The sequence below is a fragment of the Lagopus muta genome, chromosome 6 (assembly GCF_023343835.1).
Source record: "Lagopus muta isolate bLagMut1 chromosome 6, bLagMut1 primary, whole genome shotgun sequence".
Lineage (NCBI taxonomy): Eukaryota > Metazoa > Chordata > Aves > Galliformes > Phasianidae > Lagopus > Lagopus muta.
The window spans coordinates 34,734,400-34,761,800 of NC_064438.1; the positions used below are offsets into that span (position 1 = coordinate 34,734,400).

The following is a 27,401-nucleotide window of genomic DNA, read 5'->3' on the forward strand; positions in this document are numbered from 1 at the left end:
TGGTTTTAAACTCAAGGTGAGCAAATTTATATTAGATATAAGGGAGAAATTCTTCAGTGTGAGGGAAGTGAGGTATTGGAGTAGACTGGCCAGAGAAGATGTGGTTGTCCTGTCCTGTGAGTATTCAAACTGGATAGGGCAACCTAATCTAGCAGAACGTGTTACTTCCATGACAGGGGAAAAAGTAGGTGATCTTTAAGGTTCTTTTCAACTCAAACCATTCTGTGATTCTACGATGTTATTTTCATGCTTCAACAAAATATTATATCATTGCAGCCATCTTAGAGACGAATTTGCTGAGATGCTTTGTTGCCCAAATATCCTAGGTTTTTGCATACTTTTAAAAACTTATCTAGAACTATGTACATGAATTAGGCATTGATATTTCCCCAGAAAATAATTGGAATTTTGATGTATATATGTATACTTTTGAATTATCATTAATTAACTTGATAAATCCCTGAGTACTACATACACCATTGGACATTTTGAGCCTTCTCTGTGTTTGATTGTTAAAGTCTTTATCTTGCCAAATACTCATGTCTGAGCAGATATGTACTGATTTTAGTGGAGCTTTCTACACTGGGGTCTACTTGGGCATGTCAGTGTGCAGCAGAGTACAGGAACTGAAGATAGGATTTAGAGACATTCAATGTCTGGAAACTTTTCACTAAGGAAAGTGAATTCAAGGGAGGAATAATTTGGGCTGATTTAATTCAGCCATTATAAAAGTGATTAAATCAACATGGAGAAATAATAAATTAAAACTTAGCTAAGTTTATGTTTTTGCTACGTTTTGTAAAAGTTGCCCTGAGTGTAGCTAAATCCAGAATACTTCAAAATAAATTATCAATAAAGAAAATGTTAACCTGTAGAGAGAACATCAGAAAAGATGTGAAAACATCCAGGGAAATATGACAAAATGAAGGAGATTTTGTTCGTTCCCTACAATGAACAGGAAACTTTAACTGACACATTTTCTTTTAACTCTTGCATAAATCCATAGAAAAAGACCAAGGTACTATTTCAGTGACATGCTTAAATATGTGCTAAAACACAGACCATGCGTGTTGTCCCATTAACCTGCCACTGAAGGGCAGACTAAATGTAAAGGTTTTGGAAAGTATGGTCTTCAGTCCTGGCATTTGAGAAGGTAGGCAACCTTATTTATTAATGGTGTTTAAGCATTTGGGTGCTCCAATTTCTCCATATTCCTTTCTCCCTCAGAAAAATGAATATTTAAGTCTTGGTAGTAGAGCCAGAATAATATATATGATGTCTATGCCCAATGTGTCGTAATTTTTTTTTAATACATTATGTCACAATTTTTTTTAATACCTTTGCTCTGAATGTTATTAAAAAGAAAAAAAAACATTAACCTATAATTGTTAATGTACTCCCAAAAGTGCTAGATAGAAAAAAATAAGATACATGACTGATGTAAGCATTAAATCGTCTTTGATATTTTGTTCACATATGTGTCTGATCATGAAACTGTTAAAATTAAACACAATTATCTGCAAGGCAGCTAGGTTACTTTATAAAATTTAACCTCAATAGTATATTCTTCTTGGATTCTATGTCTCTAAATCTGCATTATGGACTGTCTCTAAATTCCTTGTAAATCTATGCTCAGCAAGGATTGTGAATTTTTGAGGTTTTCTTATTTGCTGAAAAATAACAGCAGTATCACAGCATTTTCCAGTTTTTTTTTTTTGTTTGCTTGTTTTTAAGAAATTTTTTAAAGAAAATCTGTAAGCTTTGCCTCAGTGTTATGTTCCATTAACAGCAATCTTAATGGAAGCATTTTTTCCCCATAGTTGAAATAAAAGTATTGAGATCTTCTAGCATGTATTCCCCGAATACAAGTATTCTGAAAATGTTTTCTGAAGAGTTAGTTTCTATATACTGAGCAGAGGAGCTGTAAGGCAGCGTATACTGCCTGCCTTGATTAAGAAATGAACTGCTCAGTGTTGAACTGCAATGTATCTTTTATGAAAGATGGCTGAGCCATTGTTTTGGTACGACATGTTCTCCATTCTCACTGGTACGGTGAGAATACTCAAAGGTGCAGCGTTTTTTTGTTGTTGTTGTTTGTTTGTTTGTTTTGTTTTTATTTCAGGGTATTTGAAAGATAACAGTGTAAAATCCTCTTTTTATTTTGAAATAAAGCTACTCCTTTTTTGAAGGAGTATAAATTTTAACCTTCAGCTCATCTGAAGTGTTTTTGAAACGCTTCTTTATACACTGAAACAGTCCTGGTAAACATATACTGTAAGTATTATCTAAGAAAAACAGCCCTCTAACATTTTTAGAATTAGGTATCTTTTATTTCTTAAAAGCTAATAGTCAAACTAGAAACAGTAAAGATGTCCACGTTTCAATGAAATATATTTCATAAATTAGCTTATCATTGCACTGATTTAGCATGCCTAGCAGGTGAAAGACAAAAACATGTGTTATCTTCCCTAGGGAACCTTCAATGAATGTCATTCTAGCTTCATATGTCTTTCTTCTCTCTCCTTCTTGAACTGATATAAAATTCTAATGTGTGCCCTCTGGTTCCATCTTCATTGAAATCTAGCAAAACCGCTGAAGGTAAGATAGTGGCAATGGTGCATGAAAAAAGGGAAAAGGAATACAGTGATTCATAGCATACTTGAAGAAAGTTGCAGTTGTTAACAGCACCACTTTTGTATGTAGACAGGTTAAAATGTGTCATATATCAGTGTTAAAAATAAAGCTATTCATCTTGGCTATTTTCTTAAAGTTCAGAAAAAAAGGCAGTAAAATGTATGCCATATGTGTCTTTAAAAATTATTTCACATTTCTGAAATCAAGCTAATTTGAAGGTAGCAATAGTGCAGGCAGAACTTTTAGATGACTGTGCTTCTGTAATTTCTGTAGTTTGAAATAGTGATTGCCCTTTGTTGAAAAGCTTCTGCATGTTTTCAATTGTCTTTTATCCATGAACATCCAAGTTAGTAACATACAGGGACAATCTTTATTTTCTTTGCTCATTTCATCAATAATGGAAATCATCATTTAAAGTAGTCATGGAAAACACCCAATGGATCATCATGTTCAAAGATTGTTCTGTAATTTAATAAATTTGTTCAATTAAAATAGAAAATGTAACAAAATAAGGCAAAATGATTCTGTTAAATCTTGAGCAAATCAGTAGCAGAAAATTAAATGAAAAGCATGTTGTTGCTCTTATTTCCCCACATTTGCAGTACTGAAAATGAAGGCAGCATTAAAGAGTAACCTAGAAATAAAATACTAGACCAAATGCTTAAATCCTACTCTGAAAAGTGAGAGAAATATGTTGTTGCATTGAATATGTCAAAGCAGCAGAGTCTTGACTAAAGATATGACAGACCATCTTGTCTTTACTAGGCCAGTACATTGTTTGCAGAAGTCAGTAGGTCCATTTTCTTTCATAGCTAGAATTATAACAAGAAAGCATTCTGAGTCACACTGTACAAACACATACCCATGGAAATAAGAACTCACTGGGGCAGCTGCCATGAACTTAGAAGGAATGTATATGAGTGCATGCTCACAGGAAGGATTCTGACTTGGTGCATTAGATAATGGACTCAAACAGACGTCATGGAAAGCTGAATGAGTAAAGCCATGTGCAGCACTTTGAAAATGTAACAATGAGCACATCAGGGGAGTGGAACATCACTGACTTCAAAGAGGCAACATCATTCTACACAATTCATCTTCTTCAACCCCTCAAGTTCTTAAATCTACAGCTCACAAATGCACAAGCTGTTTATTTCTATTTCTTTTCCTTTGCTTTTTGCAGTTATTTGTGAAAAGACAAGGATAACTTCTAGACAGTAAACCACTGTAAAACCATTCTATTTTTAAATTACTCGTGACCATACACAAACCACTGCCACCTAGCTAGCTATCACACAGTGTTTTGAAATAACTGTAAAAAGATGGAATTCTGGAGACAAATATTTTGATTAAGGGTACTTTCATTGATTCATCAAGCTTTAAATCAGGGTATAACATTTTTCTTCAATAAATACTTGAAGAATAAAAGAGGAATATAAATTATACTGCCTGCAGAAAGTAGAGTATTAATGTTTTCGACAAGCCTGAGAATCCAGTGTCTGCAGAGCACAACTTTCTTCATTTTCAGATTAGAAATGAAATAACAGTGCAATTAGTCTTTTCATAATGGTGTTTTTTTCTGAGATTGTTGACCTGATGTTTGTGGAGCATATAGTCCACAAGCCAGTAAAGCAAAAGGAACAAAACTCTAAGTGTGAAGGTCTTGAGTCACCAAAGCCATTAAGCAAGTCCACAGTTTGTAGTGGTAAATGGAGGAATAATCCTGTTGCACTTCAGTGTGACGATTTATGTGCTTGAAATTAAGCACGTTTTACAGATTAGGGCTTTAGTTATTGGTTTTGTCAGTTAAGGTACTGTGACTTTTCACTGAGTATTTTGGGCCAAATGTTTTAAAACTAGCAACTGGTAATAAAATGTGTTCTTTATAAGATGACATGTCTTTATTTGGTATTGAAAAGACACATAAGTATTTTATTTTAATCTCCTGTATACTTAAAAAAGCAATTGCTTCGTCAGTGGACAATTGGCTCAGATGTAAAGCACATTTTCAATAGGTAAGAACAGAAGGCATGGAAACAGTAAAGAACTTGCATATTTTTATGTGAGGAAAACCAAGTAAGTAAATTTTCAATTAATGTTTAAAAAAATCCAGCATATTTGGAGGCACACACTCCATACTTGTTAGATTAGAGATTCTGAATAACTGGTAATGGATTCAAGCATTCAGCTAAATAAAGCTGCATTACTCATAAGCATATGTAGCTTCATATTCAAATGTAGAAAATCCATTTAAGCTCTAGCCCTTAGTTCTTCATTCATGAGATGATACCTTTATAGCAAAAGCAAATAAGTAAAAAGTTTCTTTTACCCCAAATTAAAAAAAAAAAAACATTTTTAAAATACAAGTTCGAAGTTAGTCTTCCACAGATAGCCAATTAAATTATGCTAAAAATGACATTTTTAATTAAACACCAAGGTAAGCATAAATGGATTTCAAAATAATTAATCAAACATCAAAAAATTGAAACCTTTTTCTGCTTGAGCAGCAGAAATGAAAGAACCAGTCTTCAGGTCTCATAGAGATTCAATCTAATTTAATTCTCTGTCTTCTCTAAATAAACATTCCTAAAACCTTTTTTTCATCTGGGGGAATAAGGATGAGAGGGGTAATCAATATTTCTAGCATTTTAATTAAAACCGTTAGTGGAATAAATCCATTTAATTATCAGTTAATGAAATACAAGGTCATTTACCTGACAGGAACTTTGAAGGTGGATTACTAGCTGGAATAAAGTAGAAGAACCCAATGTCACAGCCATTTAGCTTCTGTCAAATTTAAGGTTAAAATCCTTTTAGACTGTTTAACCTATTCTCTACCACTTTCTATTATGTATGCCAATTGGCAAGAAGAAATACATGATCAAAACGTATCTATCTTTGGTTTTTCTCCAAAGTTTCCACTAAGTTTCTATAATTTCTTTTCCATCTTTTTTCTTAAAAAAATGCAAAATGCAAATAAAATACACTGCTCCACATGAATCCTGGTGTATTTCCACTTACTGCAGAAGGTGTCCTTCTTGAATCGTTAGCATACTGTGGTATGGAAATTATTAGCAAGTAAACAAACTAAACATAAATGTAACCAGTAAATATATTTGCTGATAAGAAATATTTAGTTTCTGTATTTTTTATGTATCGTGGAGAAAGATTAATTACTGGAGAGGATTTTAAGGCTCATGTTCTTATACATGTTAGAAGGAAAAAAGAAATGCAGAGTTCTCTGTGAGTATGGCAGCAAACTTTTGCTCTTTGCATGTCTCAGTGTGGTAGCAAAAGTCCTGCCAGAGATACAAGTAGTGAATGTCAGTATTAGCAAGCAGCAAGATAACTCTTTCTGGTATTCTCAGACAATCATGCAAGCACAGGAGAAAAATCTGCATTTAGGTGTGGACTGCTCCTACTTTGTGATAGAATTATGAATCTAATTAGACTGGATTATATCATATTGGAATCATACACTCACACAAAGCATACACACTGCCACTTAGGAATGACATTAGGTGCACTGCTCTACTAAGTTTAAAAAAAAATAAAGAGCTGCTATGCAATACATATTATGCTTATTGGAATAAACAATTGTTTTTAATGTTCCAGTGTCTTCTACGTTATGACAATTTAAGTTTAAAAAAATAAAATGTATGTTTTCAAATTTGGTTTAGTGATTTAAATTAGCAATTGCATTCTCATATGCACTTATATTTGGCTTTTGTAAGCTGAAGTCAAGTTGAACGAAATTGCTCATAAACCTCCATGAAACAAAAATAATTGTTACCTTTTCATTTCAAAAAGGATGCTATATATATGTCCATAGTGTAACAAAATTTATTGCTCCCAACAATAAGACATTGAGCGTTGTGTATCATGTTTTTCTTTCAATAATTACATTAGTGTTCCAGGAATGTTTAAAGACATTCTTCAGAACACGTCAAACAGTGTGGTCCAAGACTGCTCATAACTTCACTGTGGCAATGGCAAGTAATGAACTATAGACAAGAGAGGCAAAGTTTAGTATTTTTTATTAGACTATCTGTTAGAATCAGGAAAAGAACAAAAAGCTTAAGGGGTGGCTTTCAGTACTAAGTTATGTAGTGATCACTAAGATAGCTGTGACCCTGCTGTCTGCAATTGTCTGTGTCCAGGTTGCAGGAAACTTCTAGCTACAAGTAAAGAGGTTGTTGGGGTGGCAGCTAGTACAGGAAGGCAAAACATGCTTCCCACACTGAACAAAAGAGCTCCAACCCTTCCTTCTTGCAGTGACACTGGAGAACCAAGGCTGACATTTTGAGTTCCAGCAGAAGTTATTAACCAAACCTTGGCTGTTCTCCGTTTTCCTTGTGATAAAAGGCACATCCTTAGAGTAGTAGAACTCAACTTTTCCTATAAGTGCTGCTAGACCTTGACTCCTCTGCACTTCCTTTCAATCTTTTCTTTGTTTGCATACTCTGTATCCTGATAGTTACAGCTACAGTATGTATTCTTTCCTGTAAAAATATATGGAATGTTAGTAACATTAATCTTTGAAATTACAAATTCATATACTTTTCCTGTCAAATGATTTGAAGGAGCATATTTTGCTTGAATCAGAAGGTAAGAAAACCATCACTGAGTTTGACAGAACAGAACCCAACCTTAATTTTCTAGGTTTAGCCTATTATTTTGAAGGTACTAGAAAAGCAAAACTCCACCTTTTAAAATATCATGAGTACAGTGCACTTCTGCAGCAGAAATGCCAAGTCGTGGCTTGAAATAGTGATTGAGCACCTGGTGGGAAGGGCCAACCCAGGGGAACTCAGGTGCATGCAATGCATCTGAGCAACCAGAAGGGGGTGGAGCCAATATCCACCCCTTCCCAGTGTTGGCAGTGGAGGAAAAAGGTATCTTGCTGGAGTTTCTTATGCATCTGAAACCTTCTGAAGGTAAGCAGCTTCTTTTGTTTGTTCTGTGCCCATAACTGTTGTATTTGATCAAGTCCTCGCTTGCTGTAGTGGAGTTCCTTACTACTCTGCTGTCATTGCTGTGCTTTCCATTGTGTTGTAGTGTAACTTCCTTCCCTGTGTAATTATAATTTTAGTCCTAAAGCTTTTATACAACTGTTTAATGAAGAATCATTCTAGTGAAAAACCACATCATGCCTGTTATTCTGACCACTTTGAATCTCCTATATTAAAACTAATGACTTAAGAATGGCTTCTTTGTGTTATTATATGCCATGTAAGTCTTTTGCTGTGCTGAGTCTATGTTAAGCCAGACATTTCTCAATAAGAATCTGAAGACTCTTTCATAAGGAAACCTTGAAATGATTGCACAGATAAATGAAGAACTAATTTAAATGTAGTAGAACTTTCGTTTTTTGTTGTTTTGTTTTGACGCTATGAGGCAGCATGTTTATTTTAACTATGTGGGGTCAGGTCTAACAAAGAGTATTCTATTTGTGAAATCTTTCTTCCTAACTTCACGCTTGTGCATAGTAGTACAGCCAACTGAGAGAGCAATCAAAAAGTCTTTGTTGCTGAAACTTGACAGCATTGCAGAAGGTTTTAGCAATGAAAATTAGTTTCTCACTATATTCTTCTGTTGTCCCCATTGCCTAACAAGAGGTAGAATTCCTCTGGAACATGGGAAGAAGGCTAGGTAGGACCAGCTATTTCACATGTTGCACTGAAGAGTTGAGGATGGTTTTCTGATGAGTATATAAATAAGCTGGCCTTTTGCAGAGTTGTTGCATGTTTTGCTGAGTTTCCAGTAGGCTAAGGGTTTCTATGGTTCCTGGACCACTGTGTGATTGACACACTACTGGTTTTCCACTGCAGGATGAGGCATCTTAATTCCCGAGATGCTGTTTAGGCTATTTTTAAGAACTTTCCTCATATATTTTATACCTATTTCTTTGTTACTATGTGAATAAAAATATTAGTTAAACTCAAAAAAGTGAATGACAAAATAGTTCTGTGGTCAGACTTAAGACTTAGTATTGTCAAAATCACTGTTTTTGAAGTATTGCCACATTGCTTTATGGAAACAATAGTTTCCTGATCACTGTAGGTAACTCGAGTGGAAAACAGGACAGATTTGACTCTTTATGTTGTTTTGCAAAATTAAAAGTATGGTGAATTCAAATGCATATCAGAAGAGGTATTCAATGAATTATTCTTCAGTGGTAATATTCTTAATTTCATAGTGAACTCTCAAAACTCTGCAAAATGTCCTGCAGTATCCCATGAAATCTGGCGAACTGCACCAAAAAGATCTGGCATTTTTAGCTAGAAGCATCATAGATTCAGTATCTGGGAAGTCTTGTGTATAAGAAGCATGTCTGTATCTCAGGAATATGAAACATAATGTAGAATTTACTCCCGTGGATAAAAAGTGCTTAAATTTGATAAAGTAAATTCCATTTTCATGTTTATTTTCTGAAAACTATCTTTCATTTAACTCGGAGAAATAAGCAAAAGACTGAATTGACATTGATATGGTTGTTCTAGGAGCTTCATAAATTCTAACTGAAGGGCATATTCTTTTCTCTGCGCATGTCTGAGATCTGCAGATATTTGGATGCAATATGAATACAGTATATACTCCTTTAAGACTGTCCATTCTTTCAATGCCAAATGCAGTGGAGGGTTGGAACGTGGAAAAATTGTAGAAATAGGACTAGATTTCAACTGACTGTATTATTCAAGCCATCACTTTCAAAATCTTATTATGAGAATTGCAGAGCAGTAATTAATATATGTTTCACCTTTACGTATTGACAGTGGAACACTGGAAATCTAAAAGCGAGTGGTTAAGAAATCTTTGTGTTAATAATGAGGCTATAGAAATGGAACTTAACATATTTAAAGCAAAGCTGTCAGGATCAGGCAGGTAATTCATAACGGGGGGAAGGATTAGGGAGACGAAGGTATCTTTATATTGTTTGGAAATGTATTTTGAAAGAAATTGAGGTTAAATTTTATTTAATGAAGGATTTTGAAATCAGAGCTCTGCACCATTTAATCTCACAAGCTTGTGCAGAGTTCTGTATGCTAGATATGTCTGGGAGCATGCTATACTTATAAATAAGAATTTATAATTCAGATGGATAGTTAAATAACCAGAGTAATAAAGACATTGCCTGTATCAGAGAAATACTCCTGTGTTTGGTTGAAAGCTAGAGTGTAGCTGCACTTGTAGAAGCTTCATAAGGACATGAGTTAAACACCAACAACTGGAACCTGCCATGCAAAAGGGCTGGTTTTGACCTAATCCAGTTATTTCACTACGGCTCCCTGGTGACTTGAATTCACAGATGTGATGATGCCCAGTGATGGATTTGTGATACAGTTGGTATAGTAGAATGTTTCAGAGGATCAGGCTAGTTCTTGAGGATGTTCAAGAAGACATTCCATTCATGATTGCAGATCTGTTTCTTACTTGCTGAGGGGAGCAGTGTTATGTTAAAATGTTATGTGCTAAATAAAGCAAGCATTATGGGAAACAAAGCTAGAACTTATGATAGGGCATTTATTTATTTTTTTTTTAATGCCAGCTTTGAAAAAAAAACTGTCCTGAGCAATGTTTTTGATTACAACTGAACTATCTTCATTCATAAGGCAAACGTTTATACATACTTGCATACAAACATATATACATACATACATACACATTTTAGATGAATTTTCAAGTATGTGAGGTTTTTCCCACATTCTTAAGAAATCTTCATCATTTCAAACAGAGTAGATAAATTTATATGTACTTCTTTTCTTACAATGCATTGTGATGTATTTAAAGAAAAAATGGATTGTATGATTTATAGTCTTGGAAAAAATGTAACATAGTCATAACTTTGCAGTTTTTGTGATGCATGAAGATCAGATTTTTAAATGTTGGTTAATGCTTTACTAATTAAAGTGTGCATGTTAATTAAAGCAGAGGCTAATGTTAATTACCTATATTAATGGAATCTCATGTAGCACCTGCCTGAAGCAATGGGTTCAATTTTCAAAATATCTCAATTAAGGCTGAAACTTTTGATTTGCATCTAGTAGGGTTTCAATTAACTGCATTGCAAACTTAAATAACACACTTAAAGGGATAATATCACCAATCACATGAGCACAGTGGAATTGCTTGGTTCAATTATTGACTCTGGCTATGAGTGCTTTCACAGTTGTAGGTAGGTAAGTACTATGGTATTGGTAAGTGATTATTGTCAGGGGCTTTCATCATTTCAGTGGCTCATGTAAGAGAGATGCTAAATTTCTGTACTTGGATCTCATTGCAATGCCATTGTTGATGGAAAGAAACATTGAATGTGAGCAAATATCATCCTGTGTTTAATGGTGAAGATTCAGTTTGTTCCTCTAAAACAATGACCACTGTTAAATGGCATGGTAAGGCTTTTTGTCAAATGGGAAAGCAGCATTTGTGATAAAGGGAACAATGTTACTTCTCAGCCAAGCCAAGAGATGTGATTGTATTCCCAATCTCTGTTTCAGTCACCACAGCACTATGTGTTGACATAGGAGCTTTTAATGAGCAGCTTCAGGAAGCGATTAACAAAGCACTAGAAATAGATGCAATCATGCTGATTGGAAATCCTACCTAAGCTCCATAAACAAGACCATAATGTCCTGCAACCATATGACTTTCTGTGATAATTATTGCTGATGGCTCCAGACTGAACTTCTGATCTAAACCTGCTCCAGTAAGATATTGATGGTTCAGTTATAATGAAACTAAGCTCAAAAGCATGGTAATTTTTGCTGCTTTGTACACACAGTTGAAGAATGAATGTGAGGTTCTATGGTAGGATCCAAACTTCTTCATACATGTAATGTGGCAGTATCTCCAAGAGTAGTTTCTGTGTTCTGTAATAAATAGCTACAATACAGTCCATTTTTCAGTTATGCTTGGCAAAGGTAATTTGGTTAGCCTGAGCTATATTATCAGCTCCTCTCACCTGCATCTATGTATTTTCCTGCTGAAAAATATCCTTAGACATTAGACCTTCCCATTACACTGGTATGACTACCTGTATAAGGGACTCACTGTGTCTATTAAAAGCTGTAATATTTTGCTGTAGTACACAAGCTTAATGCTTCCTCTTCTATTAATGCTCTGAAAAAGCAAAAAACGTACCTAGTGTTAATCTGTTTTCATAGAATTTCTGTAATTTGAATTAAACTCTTTTATCAAATTATATTGAGAACTTTGTTTTAAAATATTTTAATAACCTTTGACTGTTCAGAATATTACCTCTCATAGTTCTGGATTAATCAAAATGTTAAGATTTTTGTTGTTCCTTCAACTTCTAAGGAGACTTTAACCCACATCATGTTGTAAGGTTGTTACGTGGTTTAGATATCACCCATTTTACTGCTGGAAACAAATCAGCGTTTGATCAGAATTAGAATGCCCAGGATTCCACTTTATACTGTGACGTTTTTGTCATATCAGCTAGACTTCCTAGTATTATCTGAAGGAAAAAACACGGCACTGGGCAATTATACAGTCAATTATTATACACGTCATATTTACATCTTTGCATCTTGAAAGTGTGATTTTTTTTTTTTTGTAATTCTCAGTCTGTTCCAGACTGTTCCAGACTCCCTTTCCTTTTTGAAATTAAAGCTTTGTTCATATACACTTAAATTTTTATCTAAATAAATTAAAAATATCCAGTATCTTCTGCTTATAGGGCTGCTTTTGGCCTAGAATACAGTAAGAATAAATCTTCTACATTCATAAACTCATGTACATTCTAAGTGAAAAACGGTACAGTGCCAAACCAGCAGTATCTTATGTAATGATCAAGTCTTTGAAGAAAATCTGTTGAAATCATTGTATTTACGTGATTTACTGAGTTTAGTTCTCTCTGGGTATCAGTTGGCCCAAAGGCACTTAGCCAATTAAGGCTATTGGAAAAAAATGAAAGCAATCCAACTTGAATCGTTCTGAAATGGTGTTCTTTAACACCATTTACATTGGTTGTTGTGTACTACAATTAGTGGATTCATGATCTTGTTTTCAGTTTGGTTTTTTTTGTTTATTTGTTTAGTGGGGTCTTTTTATAATGCATGAGAGAAAGTTGTTAAAATTACTAAGTAATATTAAATAAGAAAAGCATCCCAAATAATGTGATTCTGTAGTACCATTTTATTATGAAAAAGGTTATGCAAATTGGGACAGATTAGTATCCGTGGTGATGTGAAAGGTACACACGTGAAGTGCTTATTCATACAGCATATATTCACATGTTGCAGATACTCCCTTAATGTTTGCTTTATATGTAAGTCAGGACATTCATGCTGTGTCTGAATAAGCAAAGCAGGTTTGGGCCCAGAGTCATGGTGAGTTTGTAATGGAGGTCTTGAGGAAAATAAAACAACCTAACTGCATAGAATTGGATGCAGTCTGTTATTCTGCAATGTTTTCAACAAAAATGGCAGGAACAAATTAGCTGAGATGCATTACATAGATGCAGGCTAAAATGTGTGGTCACTTTTAAAAAAGGGTTCATAAGTTTCTTGCATCATAAGACTCAGTTGTGCAGTCTTTGCTCTCCAAAATTCTGTTTATCTGTTATGGAAAACTTTCTTAGACATAATATCTAAAAAACTTGAATACCGTTATTGGCATTTCTTTTAAAGTTATTTTCAGAAGTTTATGCAGGAAAGGTAGATGTCAATCAAAATTTACCTTATGGTGCTGAGGTAAAAGGTTGCCATTAAGTTTTGTCCTGGTAATGTAATAGGGTTATTTTAGAATCCTAGTCAAAGTAATGTGTTTAATACCCTTTTGTAAAAGGCATCATTTAACAACAACAAAAAAACCCCACATTTTTATTATTAAAAAAGAGATGTCACTATTGTTATATTTAGGGCTTCAATTGTTCTCTTACTTTCTCTTAGCCCTGAATAGTCCCCCTACTTGTGTGCATCATATCTTAATATTTTGTATGTGTATATATAAACTGAAGTTTTAAAAAAATGATTTTATTACATCTGTTTTTACTGCATGTTGCTGCCTGTCTCCAGAGGCATACTGCATTTTTATTTTCAAGTAAATTTATATTAGTTACAGTCTCCAGCTGTTTTAGATATAGGATCATTTCCTGTTGGTACAGTTTCCAGGACAATTCTCCTTTTTTCTTCTCAGAAGAATGAGAAATTTAATTTAACAAAGACATCCTATAATTGTCTTTGTATCTAGCAAGGTATCTAGTAATCTAAATATTTTATTTTATTTAAAACATCTGTCTACATAATATCATTTGACTATACAAGCCTATATCAGCCTTCTGAAAGACAGCTGCTGCTACTTTTATTTAATTTATAAGAGACCAACAAAATTGCTCCTTAAGATAAAACCCGTCTGCCACTGAGTAACATGAAAAAGTTTGCAAGATGAAAATTGCTTGCATTTACAGTTTTTTGGTTTGTTTTTTTTTTGTTTGTTTGTTTTTTGTTGGTTTTTTTTTTTCAGATTTAGAAGCATCATTTCTCCCTTTTCTTCTGCTGCCTCCCCCTCCCTCCCCTCAAAAAAACCCACTATGGAAACATAAGTGATTTAAATATACATTTTTTTTAAGAAGCTCATTTTATTAAGATTGAAGGTACATTTCTTTTTAAGATTAAATGCAAACTAGAATTGCATTTTAATTGCTAACTTGTGGGATCTTTTTTATCTCCTGCTATCTTCATTTACACAAACATTTGGTGCAAATTATAGTGCTCAGAATTTCCATGCTGTTTTTCAGAAAATATATAGAAAAATTGATAATGTCAGTATAGATCTCTATCTGTTTTTTGTTACAAAGCTTTGTTTGCAATGATTCCTTTATGTGAACTGTGTCTTTGCAGGAAGCAACTGATACTGAAAACAAAATATGTAATACCTAGTATCAAATTAGGTGCAGCAGCCATCCTAGGAAGACAGACATAAATTTGCCTTATTTAACCATTCTATAGAATGCTTACCTTTTCCAGCAAAGAAATCAAAATACTTCTTTTTGGGGAACTAAGAGTATGAAAGGAAAATGTTTATGGTTCCCTACTGGCACAGTTATGATTGACAGAAAAAACTAACATGTATGCCACATGAGACATCTTGTTCAGGAACTTTCAGGAGGGTTGTAAATTGGTGTTGGCACAAACACACACACACACACACACACACACACAAAAAAAAAAAAAAAAAAAAAAAGACTTGATTCAGCAGTTTTCAATTCTAAATCCCCAAGCTCCAAGGAAAGAAGTAAATATTCATCAAATGATCAAAATTTATATTGATTTTTATTCTGCATTAGCAGCTCAAAGTTGAGATTCTTGACAGGGTGGATGTCGGTTTGAATGATTCTCTTTGAAATAAGGATACAGCCACTGGGCTGAGTGCTACCGTGCATTCCTGAACTGCAGGAAAAGCCTATTACAACCCTAGGAAGCTAAATTTTTTAGAGATTGTATAAAGGCATGCTTGTTCTGTACTGTTTTGATAACTAAATTGTTGTTATTAGTATGTAAAGCAATTCTTATTCCTGCTTTACCCCATCCTTTCTATTATCATCTAGACAACTTTTCAATAAACTTCAAAGGCAAACTGTGGTTCATTCACTGCAGTAACTGAGTTAATATCAATACTTCCCAGAGTAAGTGTATTTTATAGTGAAGTGCTAGCCTGGCAGGGCAAAGGAAGCAGAGATTGTATCTTTACATTACACATCTTTAATTTCGCAGTTTCTGCCAGGGAGTAAATAAAGATCTTGGGGGAGGCTGTGGGGAAAGAAGGGAGAAATTCCAGGGAAAAAGAATGTGAATGCAGCACTGAAACACAACTTGATGACTGTGATTACTGAGCTCACTGATTTAATGAGAAGGTCTGTATTAGTATGAAATAGAAAAATCATAAACATCACCTGTAATCGACAGGATTATAACTGAATCTGAGACCCCAGCAAAAGTAAATAAGTGTTAGTGTCATTTTTTAACAAACTTAACTTGTCCTTTCATTTTCAATATTTTTATCTTCATTAGTGTACTGCTGCACTATTCTTTAAAAGTATCTCAGCTTGCATTAAAATAAATCATTGTCATAAAGCAGAAGAAGGGAATAGTATGTGCATGTTTAGGTGGTGGGGAGTGTCAAAGAGAAAGCAAAATGAGACCAAAATACTGTAACTATCAAAGCGTTAACAAATTTCCCAAATGTCCCAGGTGCTTACAATTCAGCAAACATCTTTAACAACATAACATTTGTAAAATTTAATTTTAAAGCTATGGGTAATGCTTTAATAGTATGCAAATTGCAATGTAGTCAGTAGTGGCAAAGCTGACCTCTCAGCAATACAAATATTTTACATTTAAAACAGTTATCTTTTCACAGTTCCTTCTACTTCAGTAGGTGTCAGGTGCTTCCAGCGGCTTCTCATCTAAGGGTCATAAATAAGCTCAAAGGAGATGCAGTCTGTGTTTGCTTTTTATATGTGGCAAGGTAACTGCATGGATCAGTACATTAAACTATATAATTTGCTGTTGCTATAGGTATTTCCAGTCTTTACTAATTTTTTAACTTTCTCAAATTATTTTGCAAACTTTCAGTTTTGAATTTTCCTCAAAAAAATAAAAATCAGAAAAGCATTCATTGGCTTTTGTTAAGTACATTAAGTACGTAGATTTTATTCACTTTCATAGTCTAATGGCCTTTCTTAATCTTGAAGGGAAAAAGTCCTTTTTTTTTGTTTGCTTAATTTTTCATTGTTAGCAGCTGAATGCATTAAAAAGTCAGAAAAATATTACTTCCCCTAGAGAGAAAAAGTGTTCTTTTTTTTTTTTTTTTTATAGTTAGAAAACACTTCCTCTCTAGGGTTAATAAAACAATCAATAGGAGTATATTGTAGGCATGAAGATAGTCCCCATCAATTTCAGAGGAAGTCAGATGAGCGTTCAGTGACAGTCTTCAAGGTACAGTCTGTATGAGTTTGGACTTGAAAATGTTTGACTCAAAATCATGAATCAAAAGGAGAAAGGGAGACTTTAGCTTGAAATTTTTTCAATTTTGTGTGTCACTATGTACAGGGGGACAAGCTATTAAAATATTTGTTATGATTAATTTAATAAATATCAAATACTTGTCAAGCATGTAGAAGTTTAAAATGCAACTACTTGAAAAAATTTCAAAATGTTAAGGCTTAAATTAATTTCATCACCATGTAATAAGCTCACAAAATACGCCGTGTAATGTATATTTTCTCTAATGCAGCATCATTTTGCTACTCATTGCTGAATTTTATGTAGGTATCTTTCAGCATGATGAGAAACAGTAATGTGCAAAAATCTGTTCATTAACAAATGTCGAAACATAAAACAGGAATAATGTAAGAGTGTGGTAAATGTACACAGTTTGCTTCAAAAGTAATGCCTTCTATTTATTTCCATGGGAATTTAAATTATTAAATTTAATATTTTTTTTTTGTATAGTCACCGCCATTAATTATGCATTTTTGCCAGCAATGAACAAAAGCCTTGGTGCCATGCTGATAGACACACTGTTACTGTTGCCACTGCTGAAACACACCAGCCACTGTCTCTGTGTGCTCATACCAACTGTTTGGTCTTCATAAATGTTCAGCAAGTGTTGATAAATGTCACTGGGAGCCATTTTTTCTTCTCATGAAGAAATTCAATTGCACACCTCTACTTCCTGCACACTTCCGGTTCAGATGCCATTTTGTCAGACTATCCCTCTGCTGTCATCTGTTGCACAGAAATAAAATGTATCAAAATATTTGCTGGAAGGTTAAACTTCTACTGCCAACATTATCCATCTCTGGCATTGTGGGCCAACATAATGAAACAGAAGGTATTACTTTTGGAGCAGCCCTTGTAATTACAAGTCAATGTTTGCTGTCAAAGTAACATCAGATTTATGCACTGTAAGTTTAAAAGAATAATTGCCTTATATTTATTTCAAAATAAGTGGTTAAGTTATACAATAATTTCAAATATTTTGGAAGCCACCATTATTCATTGGGATTCTCTTCACTGTAAGTCAGTAAAGCTCCCACCGGAGAGTAATGATTCCTCCAAAATATGAACAAAGTAGACCTCTGTGAAAAGTTATGAAGAAAAAGGCCATCATGTTTCTGACGTGAGCTCAAACTTCCTGTGGCGTGCTGGCTGTTTTTTCCCTAGGAGGTTTTGGTTTTGCAAGAAACTTTTCTCATTATTTTTAGAAATTACCTATGAGCCCATCACTGCAAGGCTGGGGGAAGAGGAAGATGAATGATCCCATGCAAGATAAAATCCAGAGTGTTTACTGTCTGGAATTTTGAACTTGTGTGCCTTCAACCTTAAGAGTTGCTCTTTTGAATGCCCAGGCCTACTGACCCAGTTAGATGTGTGGCCTATGTGTGGCTAAGGGAGCATCAGTGCAAATTCTTCATAATCTGATTTTAAGCCACTTCATTGTTCTAACAGAGAATGGTAGGACGGTGCAAATAATGGAGATTTTAATTAAGTAAGATTAAGTTCGAAATTTTAGCACACTGAGAAAGACTTTCAGCATTTGATTAGTCTTTCCACTCCCTGACTACTTGGGGGTCTTGAGGTTGACCTGGGAAAGTGTTCAACCTTGATATTAAAAATAGGATTTCTGTGTTCTGACCTTCCCTCAACAAATTGTTGGCTTACTGAGCTGGAAAAAAAAAAAAAAAAATCAAGACAAAATGTATTAATAAATTGTTATTTTAATAGAACAACTTTCACAGGGCTTGTAGGGCTGAGACTGCTGGGGGGCTTCTGATTCTGGTGGCATTCTGAGTGGTGTCACTGAAGAAGGCTGGAATGCGTATGGCAGTTCTGATGAAATTACAACACTCTAACCATTGTATTGATGTCTTCAGAGGGATGAGTCTGTTAATTGATATCTTGCTGGTTCTTAGCAAGAAACTATTTCGTCATCCCTCTCTATGTGAGCTTCCTTGTTAGAGCAAACCTATTCTCCACCTGGTCCCTGACCATTGCAAACCCCTTTTTATCTGTTTTGCAGACCTGCAAAATAACAACAACAAAAAAAGTACTAAAAGATACCGTCCATTGTTCAATTTTCGTTCTTACTAGGATTTCTTTTTAATTCACAACTTTGGGATGCTATTGTCAGAAACTATTCACAGTCCTAGAAGTCTCATGAGAGATTATTCCTTTCATACTTTCCTTTAATGCTTTTTGGTATTTATGGTAAAAGAAACAATTCTGAATCAACAACTGAGATCCGTTTGATGCACAAGATATACGACACTTCTGTAGTGTATTTAATTTTACACTGAACAGAACCAAAGGCAGAGGTCAGTCAGGAATTAGACACCAGAGGTCCAGATTTGAAATTAACAGTGTGATGTGGGCACTTCCATGGATTTGGTCAGACAATGCTGCTGAGGCCACATTACTGATTTCAGTTTGCACTCCCCAGGCCTGAAGTCACAGGTCATCTTCTTACCCTTTAAAACAAAACAGCAAAAAATTTTTTTTTAAATCTCTATTTCTGAAAGGCAAGGGAAACCCTGCAAAAAATGTACTGCTTTTTGTCCTTGATGTTGTTTCTGATGGCTTTGGGAACTGCCTTAGAAGGCAGTCCTGTCTTGCTCTAACACAGCCCTAGTCTAAAATTTCATCTTATGCCTCCTGTGGGCAAGCATAAAATTCATAGTAATGTTACCGCTGGTGTTTAAACTCCACAAGGAGTTTAAGTACTTTAATAAGAACAATGTGTCCTTATAATTTTGTTGTTTTTTAATGTGTGTGGAGGTTTCACATTGTTGTAATTTTAGTTTCATCACTTGAAAAATATAGTGATGAAGTTATTACTGATATAAAAGCATTTCTGAGATTTATGGCGATAAAAACACTTTGCTAAGACTTTACCTGATAACAGGCACACCCTGATTAACAGAATTAATTTCCTGCATGATCAAAACACAGTGTGTCCTTTGTAATAGGACTATCAGATGTTTGGCTTTCATAAACACATCTCACAATATAGGATTATTTTTTAATCTGATTTCAGTCCTGAAGAGAGTGTGCAAATCAAGGATGTGAAAGGTAGAAAAACTGAAAGCAGAAAGGGTGACACACGGAGGAAGAAGTAAACTGCAGCAAGGTCTCTGTTTAAATATTGCGGAGGAAGAAATGAGGGGGGGGAAAAAAAAAAAAAGCCCTGAACAACAGATATTTGTTTCACAATGTCAGATAAACTTGGAAGTCCTGCTTCTACCCAGAGTGTTTTGAGCAATGGAAAATGTGCTGTTTCACTGTGGGAATGGAGTGGTGGATGATCAAGTCTGTACAGTCTTTGGTCAGATTCTTGCCTGGCAAAGAACTCTTTCTGTCAGCCATATCTCAGTGGGAAATGTCTTGTGCTCTGTACTTCATATCATTTTATTCAGTAGCTGCACTGAAAACAGTCTGTTTCATGTTCTGTAACTATACCTTGTCTACAAATTTATAAAGTGGACATATAGCCAGAAAAATGTGACAGAAAATAGGAAAAAAAAAAAAAAAAGCTTGAATGCAGATATGACCATATGAGTGTTACTGTCATCAACTTATTTCTACTAAGGAATTACTCCTAATTCTGTGTGTGGATATAAATAACAAGAATATGAAGAGTGTTCAGCTGGGATGTACTTTTAGATCCTTTTAGACAGAGGCATGTGAGTTTTTCTAAAAATATGCATATAATTGAACATTCTAAGTCTACATGCTGCAGAATGTCATCTGACCACCTCACTAATTGGTGAAAGATGGAACCTATGCTTTAAGAGAAAGTCTTTTATTTATCTTAAGTTCAGCTAATGGCAGAGGAATTAAGTCTGTATTTATATATATAATTCTAGAGTAATTGTTGTCTAGTGTACAAGTGATACAGCTTTTTGAAAGGACTGTATAGAAAGGATAATGCAAGATGGAGTAAATTTCTAATGCAAAATCAACTGCATGGTATATTGTATAACACGAAATAGTTTGTCTACAACGATGCAATTAATAATAAAAGACTTGTGATCCCTAGGATATAGTGTTTGAAAATACCTTCACACCAATTCAGAGATATTTATTCTAGCACATTCCAATATAAAAATGGTTTACAGCATAACAACATAACACTGAGTTCTGATCTTCAATTTACATGGGTGTAAATTTTAAGCCTCTTATTTGACACTCTATATGTATCCTTTCAATCTCCTTCCTCCCACAGTGTAAGCCATTATCCCATGTCTTGCCTTTCTCCACTTCAGAATAAGGTCATTCTACAGTGTAGGTCTAACAAGAAATACAATGTATTTTCATTGATTGGTAGTGTCTCCGATTACCCCTTTTGTGTTGTGTAGTGAACTGTATAGTAAAGGACATTCTGTGCTGTTATGCAAAGCCAGTCCAAAGGAATAGGCACCCTCAGTTTATTTATAAGCTTCTGCATTTTAAACAAATGAGCCCCTTGAAGCAGTCTTAAAAATATTTAGAGTTATTAACCCATCACTAAATCCGAATATTTGGCATGGTTATAGAAAATTTTCAGTTTTCCCATAGAGACTATTATTTTTTTCATAGTTCTGATCAGAGATTCTCCAGGCTCAGAAATATCAGAGCATTTGACTATTGGAAAAATCTCAGTTTAATTTAGAACTGAATATTGTAAATTAACAGTCACTGTCTTACCAAGAAGGCATTGGAGTTTGTGTTATCAAATAAATCTTTGTGGTTACATCTTTGTTGTAGAAACAATCACTTGGAATAAGATCATGAAGTCATGAAGTACAAAACAGCTGTACATCATTATTTGCTTTTTTCTTTTTATTTATGGCTTTTTTTTTTTTTTTTTTTTTTTTTTTTTTTTTTTTTTTGCCTGGTCAGTTTCTCAATTCTCACTTCCACTTCTGCTTTAGAATATTAAGAGCAAATGAATGATTGCTTCCCCTCTAATTTCTATTATGTATATTTGGAATATACATAGTACATTAATACTATTAATACATCCATAGCAGCGTGTTTGTGATAAAGACTTGAGTTTTCAGAGTTTCCTTAAGTCACACAGAAATGTTTGTAGGACAGTCTGAAAGTGGACTCTCAAAATAAACTAGAGGATAACGACTAGCTATTCTGTATTTGGTTAGCAAATAATGAAGTTGCTACTGCATGGTGCCAAAATACTTCAAAACTGTTCCTTCATTATTATGAAAGATTTTTAGATGAAAATAAACTGCAGTAGATTTATTACACACATGCTACATGCTAATTTCTAAATTGTGTTTTTTTGCCTGTTCAGCTTCTGCAGAATGTAGAATGGTTTTTGAGACTTAAACTGATCAGTAGTTACTTGAGTTCTTCAAAGGCTCTTTGGATTTTCAGTTGCTAAGAGTAGAATGGACGAAAAAATGCTTAAGCGCGTCATTGGATAGATTAACTTATACTCAAAAGAAATCGGAGTTCCATCTGAAACTGTGCACTGTAGAGTTGTTGTAAGCATTTGTGATAGTTGAAGACATTAAGTGAGCGAGTTTAAAAAAAAAAAAAAAAAAAGATTTATAAAGGCTTCATATTTCTGAGGTACGAGAACTGGGGAAAATTTCTATTCAGAATTCATATGTATGACTTTAATGCAGTTCAGAATCATCACTGCAACATGGCCTCATAACTTTGAAGAAGAAATAGTGGTTATTCATTTCTTTTCATATACTTACTTTCTCTTTCCACCCTGTATTTTCTTTTTTCCACTTTTCTATTTCATCCTCAATTTTCTTCTCTTATTTTTCAAATCAATTAAAGTTTTCATCTATTTATGTTTTGTAATTGTTATTTTATTATGACTTATGCTTGCAAGTTAACAGATTGAAAAGTCAGTGAAAAGATTCTTGCTTTTTTTTTTTTTTTTTTTTTTTTTTTTCCTTTTTCTCTTTTAAGACAGAGAGGAAATTGTGGAGGTGGAGGGTGTAGGAATTAGAAAGTGTTCCCCAGTTACCTGCAGTATTGGGATGGTTGTGCTCTTTGAGAAATAGTGTATGTTATATCAATTGGGGATAAATTTTAATTAGCACATGAGATGTTCCTGAGTCTAGGCTGCATGTGATTTTTTTTTTTTTTCCTGGTTTTGGATAACTTGGTGAGAAGTGTTTGGTTTTATTTTATATACACATTAAAAAGAACAGAAAAGAAAATCAAAGGAAAACATGCAAGAGGTATAATCGCTTATCTCCATTGTCTGTATCTCCATGTCAATCTTGAAAATGACGGAAATTATTTGCTGAAAATTTTCCAGGTGATTTCAATTCTATGCTTAAAATGGAGATGGAAAATTTTAGTTTAAGGTAGTTGCTTTGGAAAGTCAAAAAATTGTCGTCAGCAATAACTAAAATGAAAACAATCAGTGAATAGGTCTTCTGTTAAGAATAAATTAAAAGAGAAAATTCATAGCCTTATGTGAACAGCACAAAATACTCACCTGGAAGATTCACCTGGCTGTTGAAGAGTCTTTCCAGAGATTAATTTCAATCGGGGATCTCTATAATGTTTGGAAAGAGACTGTTTATCACCTCAGTGGGAAAATGTACTGGAGGTAGAAGAACAGGAAGTTGATGATATTTATTGCTTCGTTTTTTCATTTTGGAGTTGTATGAACAGTTTTACTTACAGTTTCTGAAAGTAGTGTGTTTTACAACCCTTTCTAGCCTTAGTAGTCTACTCTGAATAACTTGCCAGACTGACATAGTTTTATATGGAATTAATGCTTTTTCAATGGTAACTCTGCCCGGTTTAATTTTCCACTATTTTGGAGAAGTAGGTACAAAATCTTGTATTTCACTTATGTACACACCAGAAGTCCTGAGTGGCTTACTTGGAATTTTATCTACTATATCCTTGGAATATTTCCTACTTTTCTTTAATTTATAAAAAAAAAAAAAAAAAGGGGTGGGGGTGGGGGGATTTTTCTGCAAAACAAAAGGAATTTTAATATGAAAGGCCAATGGGAAATAAAGCTGTTAAGCATAAGAAAGATACATTTGAAAAGGAAATGGAATTTTCAAATTAGCTGTATTGTTACTCAGCAAAAACAACATCAGTGCTGAAGAAAGGCATAAGCAAATATACAGAATTTATTATGACATACTTAAAAAGATATTTGAACCTTCTTTCGGATCTTCTCCACTGCCACTCTTAAGTGCCTACGTCACTTGCCAACGTTTTTTAGTCTGGATTTTGCGCATTTCTTCTATCCAGTGCTTTCCCTCCTTTGTCTGTGTACAGCTGCCATTCCACAGCCTGGTAACTCTGCCGTGCTGTCAGCAACCAGGCAAACTCTTCACTTTTCTGCCTGCCGCAGTAAAAAATGCAATAGTCCTTGCACAGAATTTCTCCCATTTGTTACATTTGCTTGCCATAGTACCAAATAGCTAAGCAGGCATTTTCCTAATAGAAATGAGTATGTAGTTATGCAGAAGTAGCAGATTTTGAAACGTTATCAGAATTTGTAATGTGTTTTTCTTTCAGAGAGGCATATTAAAAGAAAACAATAGCAGATTGATCCCAAAGTGCTTTTGAACTTACTCTGTCCTCTGTTCGTTTCCCTTTTCCTAGGGGCAGTTGTGGCACACAGCAGATTTCATCCTATCATCTGGTTCTCTGAGCCCCAAAATCAAACCAATCACCACAGCTGCACTAAATAAAGTGTCTTTTCAATAGGTTATGATTCCAAATATTATTCAGCATTCTTCTGGGCAGGCACAAAGTTTGCCTTAACTTTTAACTGACTGCCTTCATCTTTGCAGTCAAAATTGCTGAGTAATTGGTGGATTCCAATAAGGGGAAAGCAGAATGTGACTATTGCTGATTTCTTTTGTTTTGATTACACTTGCTGCTCAAAACAAAAATACTTAACTTGGTTTTCATTAATTATGAAGCACAGGCAAAGTGTTAAATAGATAAATGTTGAAGCCTATGATAAATATTTGTTTATGTATCTATATGTAGACATTTTTATGCAACATTTGATACATGTTATGGAATATCTTCTACGTTTTCTGATAGTCACCAAATATTTCAGTTCGAGTATTTTGGAATACAATGGACTTCTATCTGACTGACTGGTTCAGCCTTTTTTGCTATCATGCTAAGAGAAAAATGATGGTGTGAATACTCCTCTGTTAAAATTCTTGCAATGCAAAAGTAGCTGTTTTAAATGCATTCGTTTTGAATTAAAGAAAAAAGTTCTGTTTTTTCTCTTTGTTTTCTTTCTCTAGGCTGAGGTTCAGCTATGCTATCTGGAAGCACAAAGAGATGCTGTTGAACAGATGTCCTTAAAGCTGTACAGTGAGCAGTACAACAGTAGTAGCAAGCGAAAGGAAGAGTTTGCTGATATGTCAAAAGTTCACACAGTGGGAAGTAATGGGTAGGGAACTATTCTTTTTGTTGTTTTATTCTCACTGATCTGTATTATTTTTTACATGATATACTCTTTCTTACTTCTAGTTAACCCAAACTTTTCTTCCTAGGTCATGAAGCAGTGAAAAGCTTTGTCATATATTTCTGCAAAAATTTATCTGTTCTAGATAAAGTACCCAAGTCATGGTTTGTTCATAGAACTCCCTAACATTATCTAGAGGCAATCCATTGTTTCAATTAAAAATAATTGTAATGCCTTTTCACTTCAGACTTTTCTCCTAATGTCTTCATTTCTTAGCATTTCTTAGCATATTACAAGGAAATGTCTTTATAGCTTGTTAATACAACTGCAAGACAATTCTCTGTAATAGTAATTATACTGGTGACTAAGGAAGTTAAATATGGAGCTAAAGTATACACTTTATATCTTACGTATATATATAAGATATGTATTATTTATGTAAATGTTATATATACACACATGTATGTAAGTGAAGTTAAAATTCCCAGTTTTGTACTTCTAGAAAGCAGCAATTCTAATTCTTTTTAAATTTAACTGTTTTCTTGGAAATTTGAGCAAAGAATCTTAGGTAGTTTCATCACAGAATAGGTGTCTTGAATGGCTGCCCCTCACTTCTTCACACTGAGAAGAATTTATTGTAGCTCTGGTTTTAAGAGTTTCTCTTTCACAAAATCATATTTTACAACTCTAAATGTACACAATCATGGTATAGCTCAGGTTGGAAAAGACCTTAAAGATGATAAAATCCAAAGCAACCTAACCAAACTACCCGAACTCTAACAACCCCCCACTAAATAATGTCCTTAAGCATCACATCCAAATGGATTTTAAACACATCTAGGGATGGTGACTCAACCACCTCCCTGGCAGCCTATTCCAGTGCTTCACAACCCTTTCTGTAAAGAAGTTGCTCCTTGATATCCAACCTAAGCCTCCCCTGGCACAGCTTGAGGCCATTTCGCCTTATCCTGTCACCAGTGAGAAGAAACCAACCCCATTTTCACTGCGATCACCTTTCAGGTATTCAAAGAGAGCAATAAGGTCTCCCCTCAGCCACCTCTTCACCAGACTAAACAGCCCCAGTTCCTTTAGTTGCTCCTTGTAGAGCACATTCTCCAAGCCTTGTTGTCCTTCTTCGGACATGCTCTAGCACCTCAGTGTCCTTTCTGTATTGAGGTGCCCTAAAGTGAACGCAGTACTTGAAGTGGGGCCTCACCAATGCCAAGTACAGTCCTGCTCACCACACCATTCCTGATGGCCAGGATGCCATTGACCTTCTGGGCCACCTGGGCCAAGATATGCTGGCTCATATTCAGCTGACTGTTCATCAGTACACCAAGGTCCCTTTCTGTCAGGCAGCTTTCCAGCCTCTCCTCCCCAAGCCTGTAGGGTTGCCTGGGGTCATTGTACCAAAATGCAGGACCCAATTCTTGGCCCTATTGAAACTCATAGAGTTAATCTTGGCCCATCGATCCAGTCTATTCAGGTCCCTCTGTAGTGCCTTACTACCCTCCCAGTTTGGTGTCATCTGCAAACTTACTGAGGGTGCACTCAATCCCCTTATGAAAATCATCAATAAAAATGTTGAATAGAAATGGTCCCAGTACCAAGCCCTGGGCGACCACTCATGACTGGCTGCCAACTGGGTTTGATTCCACTGACCACAACTCTTTGGATCCAGAGAGTGTTTCATCCAGCAGAGCATATGCCCATCCAAACTGTGGGTAGCCAGCTTCTCCATTAAGATATTTTGGGGGACATCTCTGTCAGTTCATAATAGTATGCAGCAAAAGTAGTGAAAAAGAACTGGCTAGTGTACATCCTCATCCTGATATAAGATTTCTAGTAACCAGAAAATTCAGTAGAACTTTTACTTTCAACTTCATATGAAAGGAACATCACTGACCAAGCTGCTCTTCATCCTTGAAACTTCATTTTACAGTTGTTAACTCAATGTTGAGTTGGAAATAAAGTTTTATAAAATTACTAACTGTAAGGATAAATGAGTCTTGTAAACATCCCCTCTTATTATACAGAAAGATGACTGTTTTAGAAAAGTTAATGTAGGCTAATTATGTAGGATTACTTCTCTGAGATCTTGATTACTTATGCAGAAATCTGTCAGTTTCTCAAACGCGCTAAAGCAGCTATTCCTAGTTATAAAAATAATTTGTTTAGAATTGATACATTTATGTATATAGATGTATACTGGGGTTAAGTATTCAAAAACAGCTTCTTATTTTGCAGCCAGAGTTGAATGCGAGCAAGATTTGAGGTTGGAATTTGGTGTGGTACACAGACTGTAAGACAGTAACAGA

The 27,401-nt window shown here is 34.7% G+C and overlaps 1 protein-coding gene across 3 annotated transcripts in view; it reads left to right on the forward strand.

Annotated features, from left to right (window-relative positions):
* The window catches only part of AKAP6 (A-kinase anchoring protein 6), a 276,451-nt gene that overhangs the window by 159,938 nt on the left and 89,112 nt on the right, over positions 1-27,401 (forward strand). For all 3 annotated transcript variants that reach the window (XM_048949915.1, XM_048949916.1, XM_048949917.1), the window contains one exon: positions 24,920-25,068. In XM_048949915.1, the coding sequence (XP_048805872.1) occupies positions 24,920-25,068 (149 nt within the window). The remainder of the gene's footprint in view (positions 1-24,919; positions 25,069-27,401) is intronic.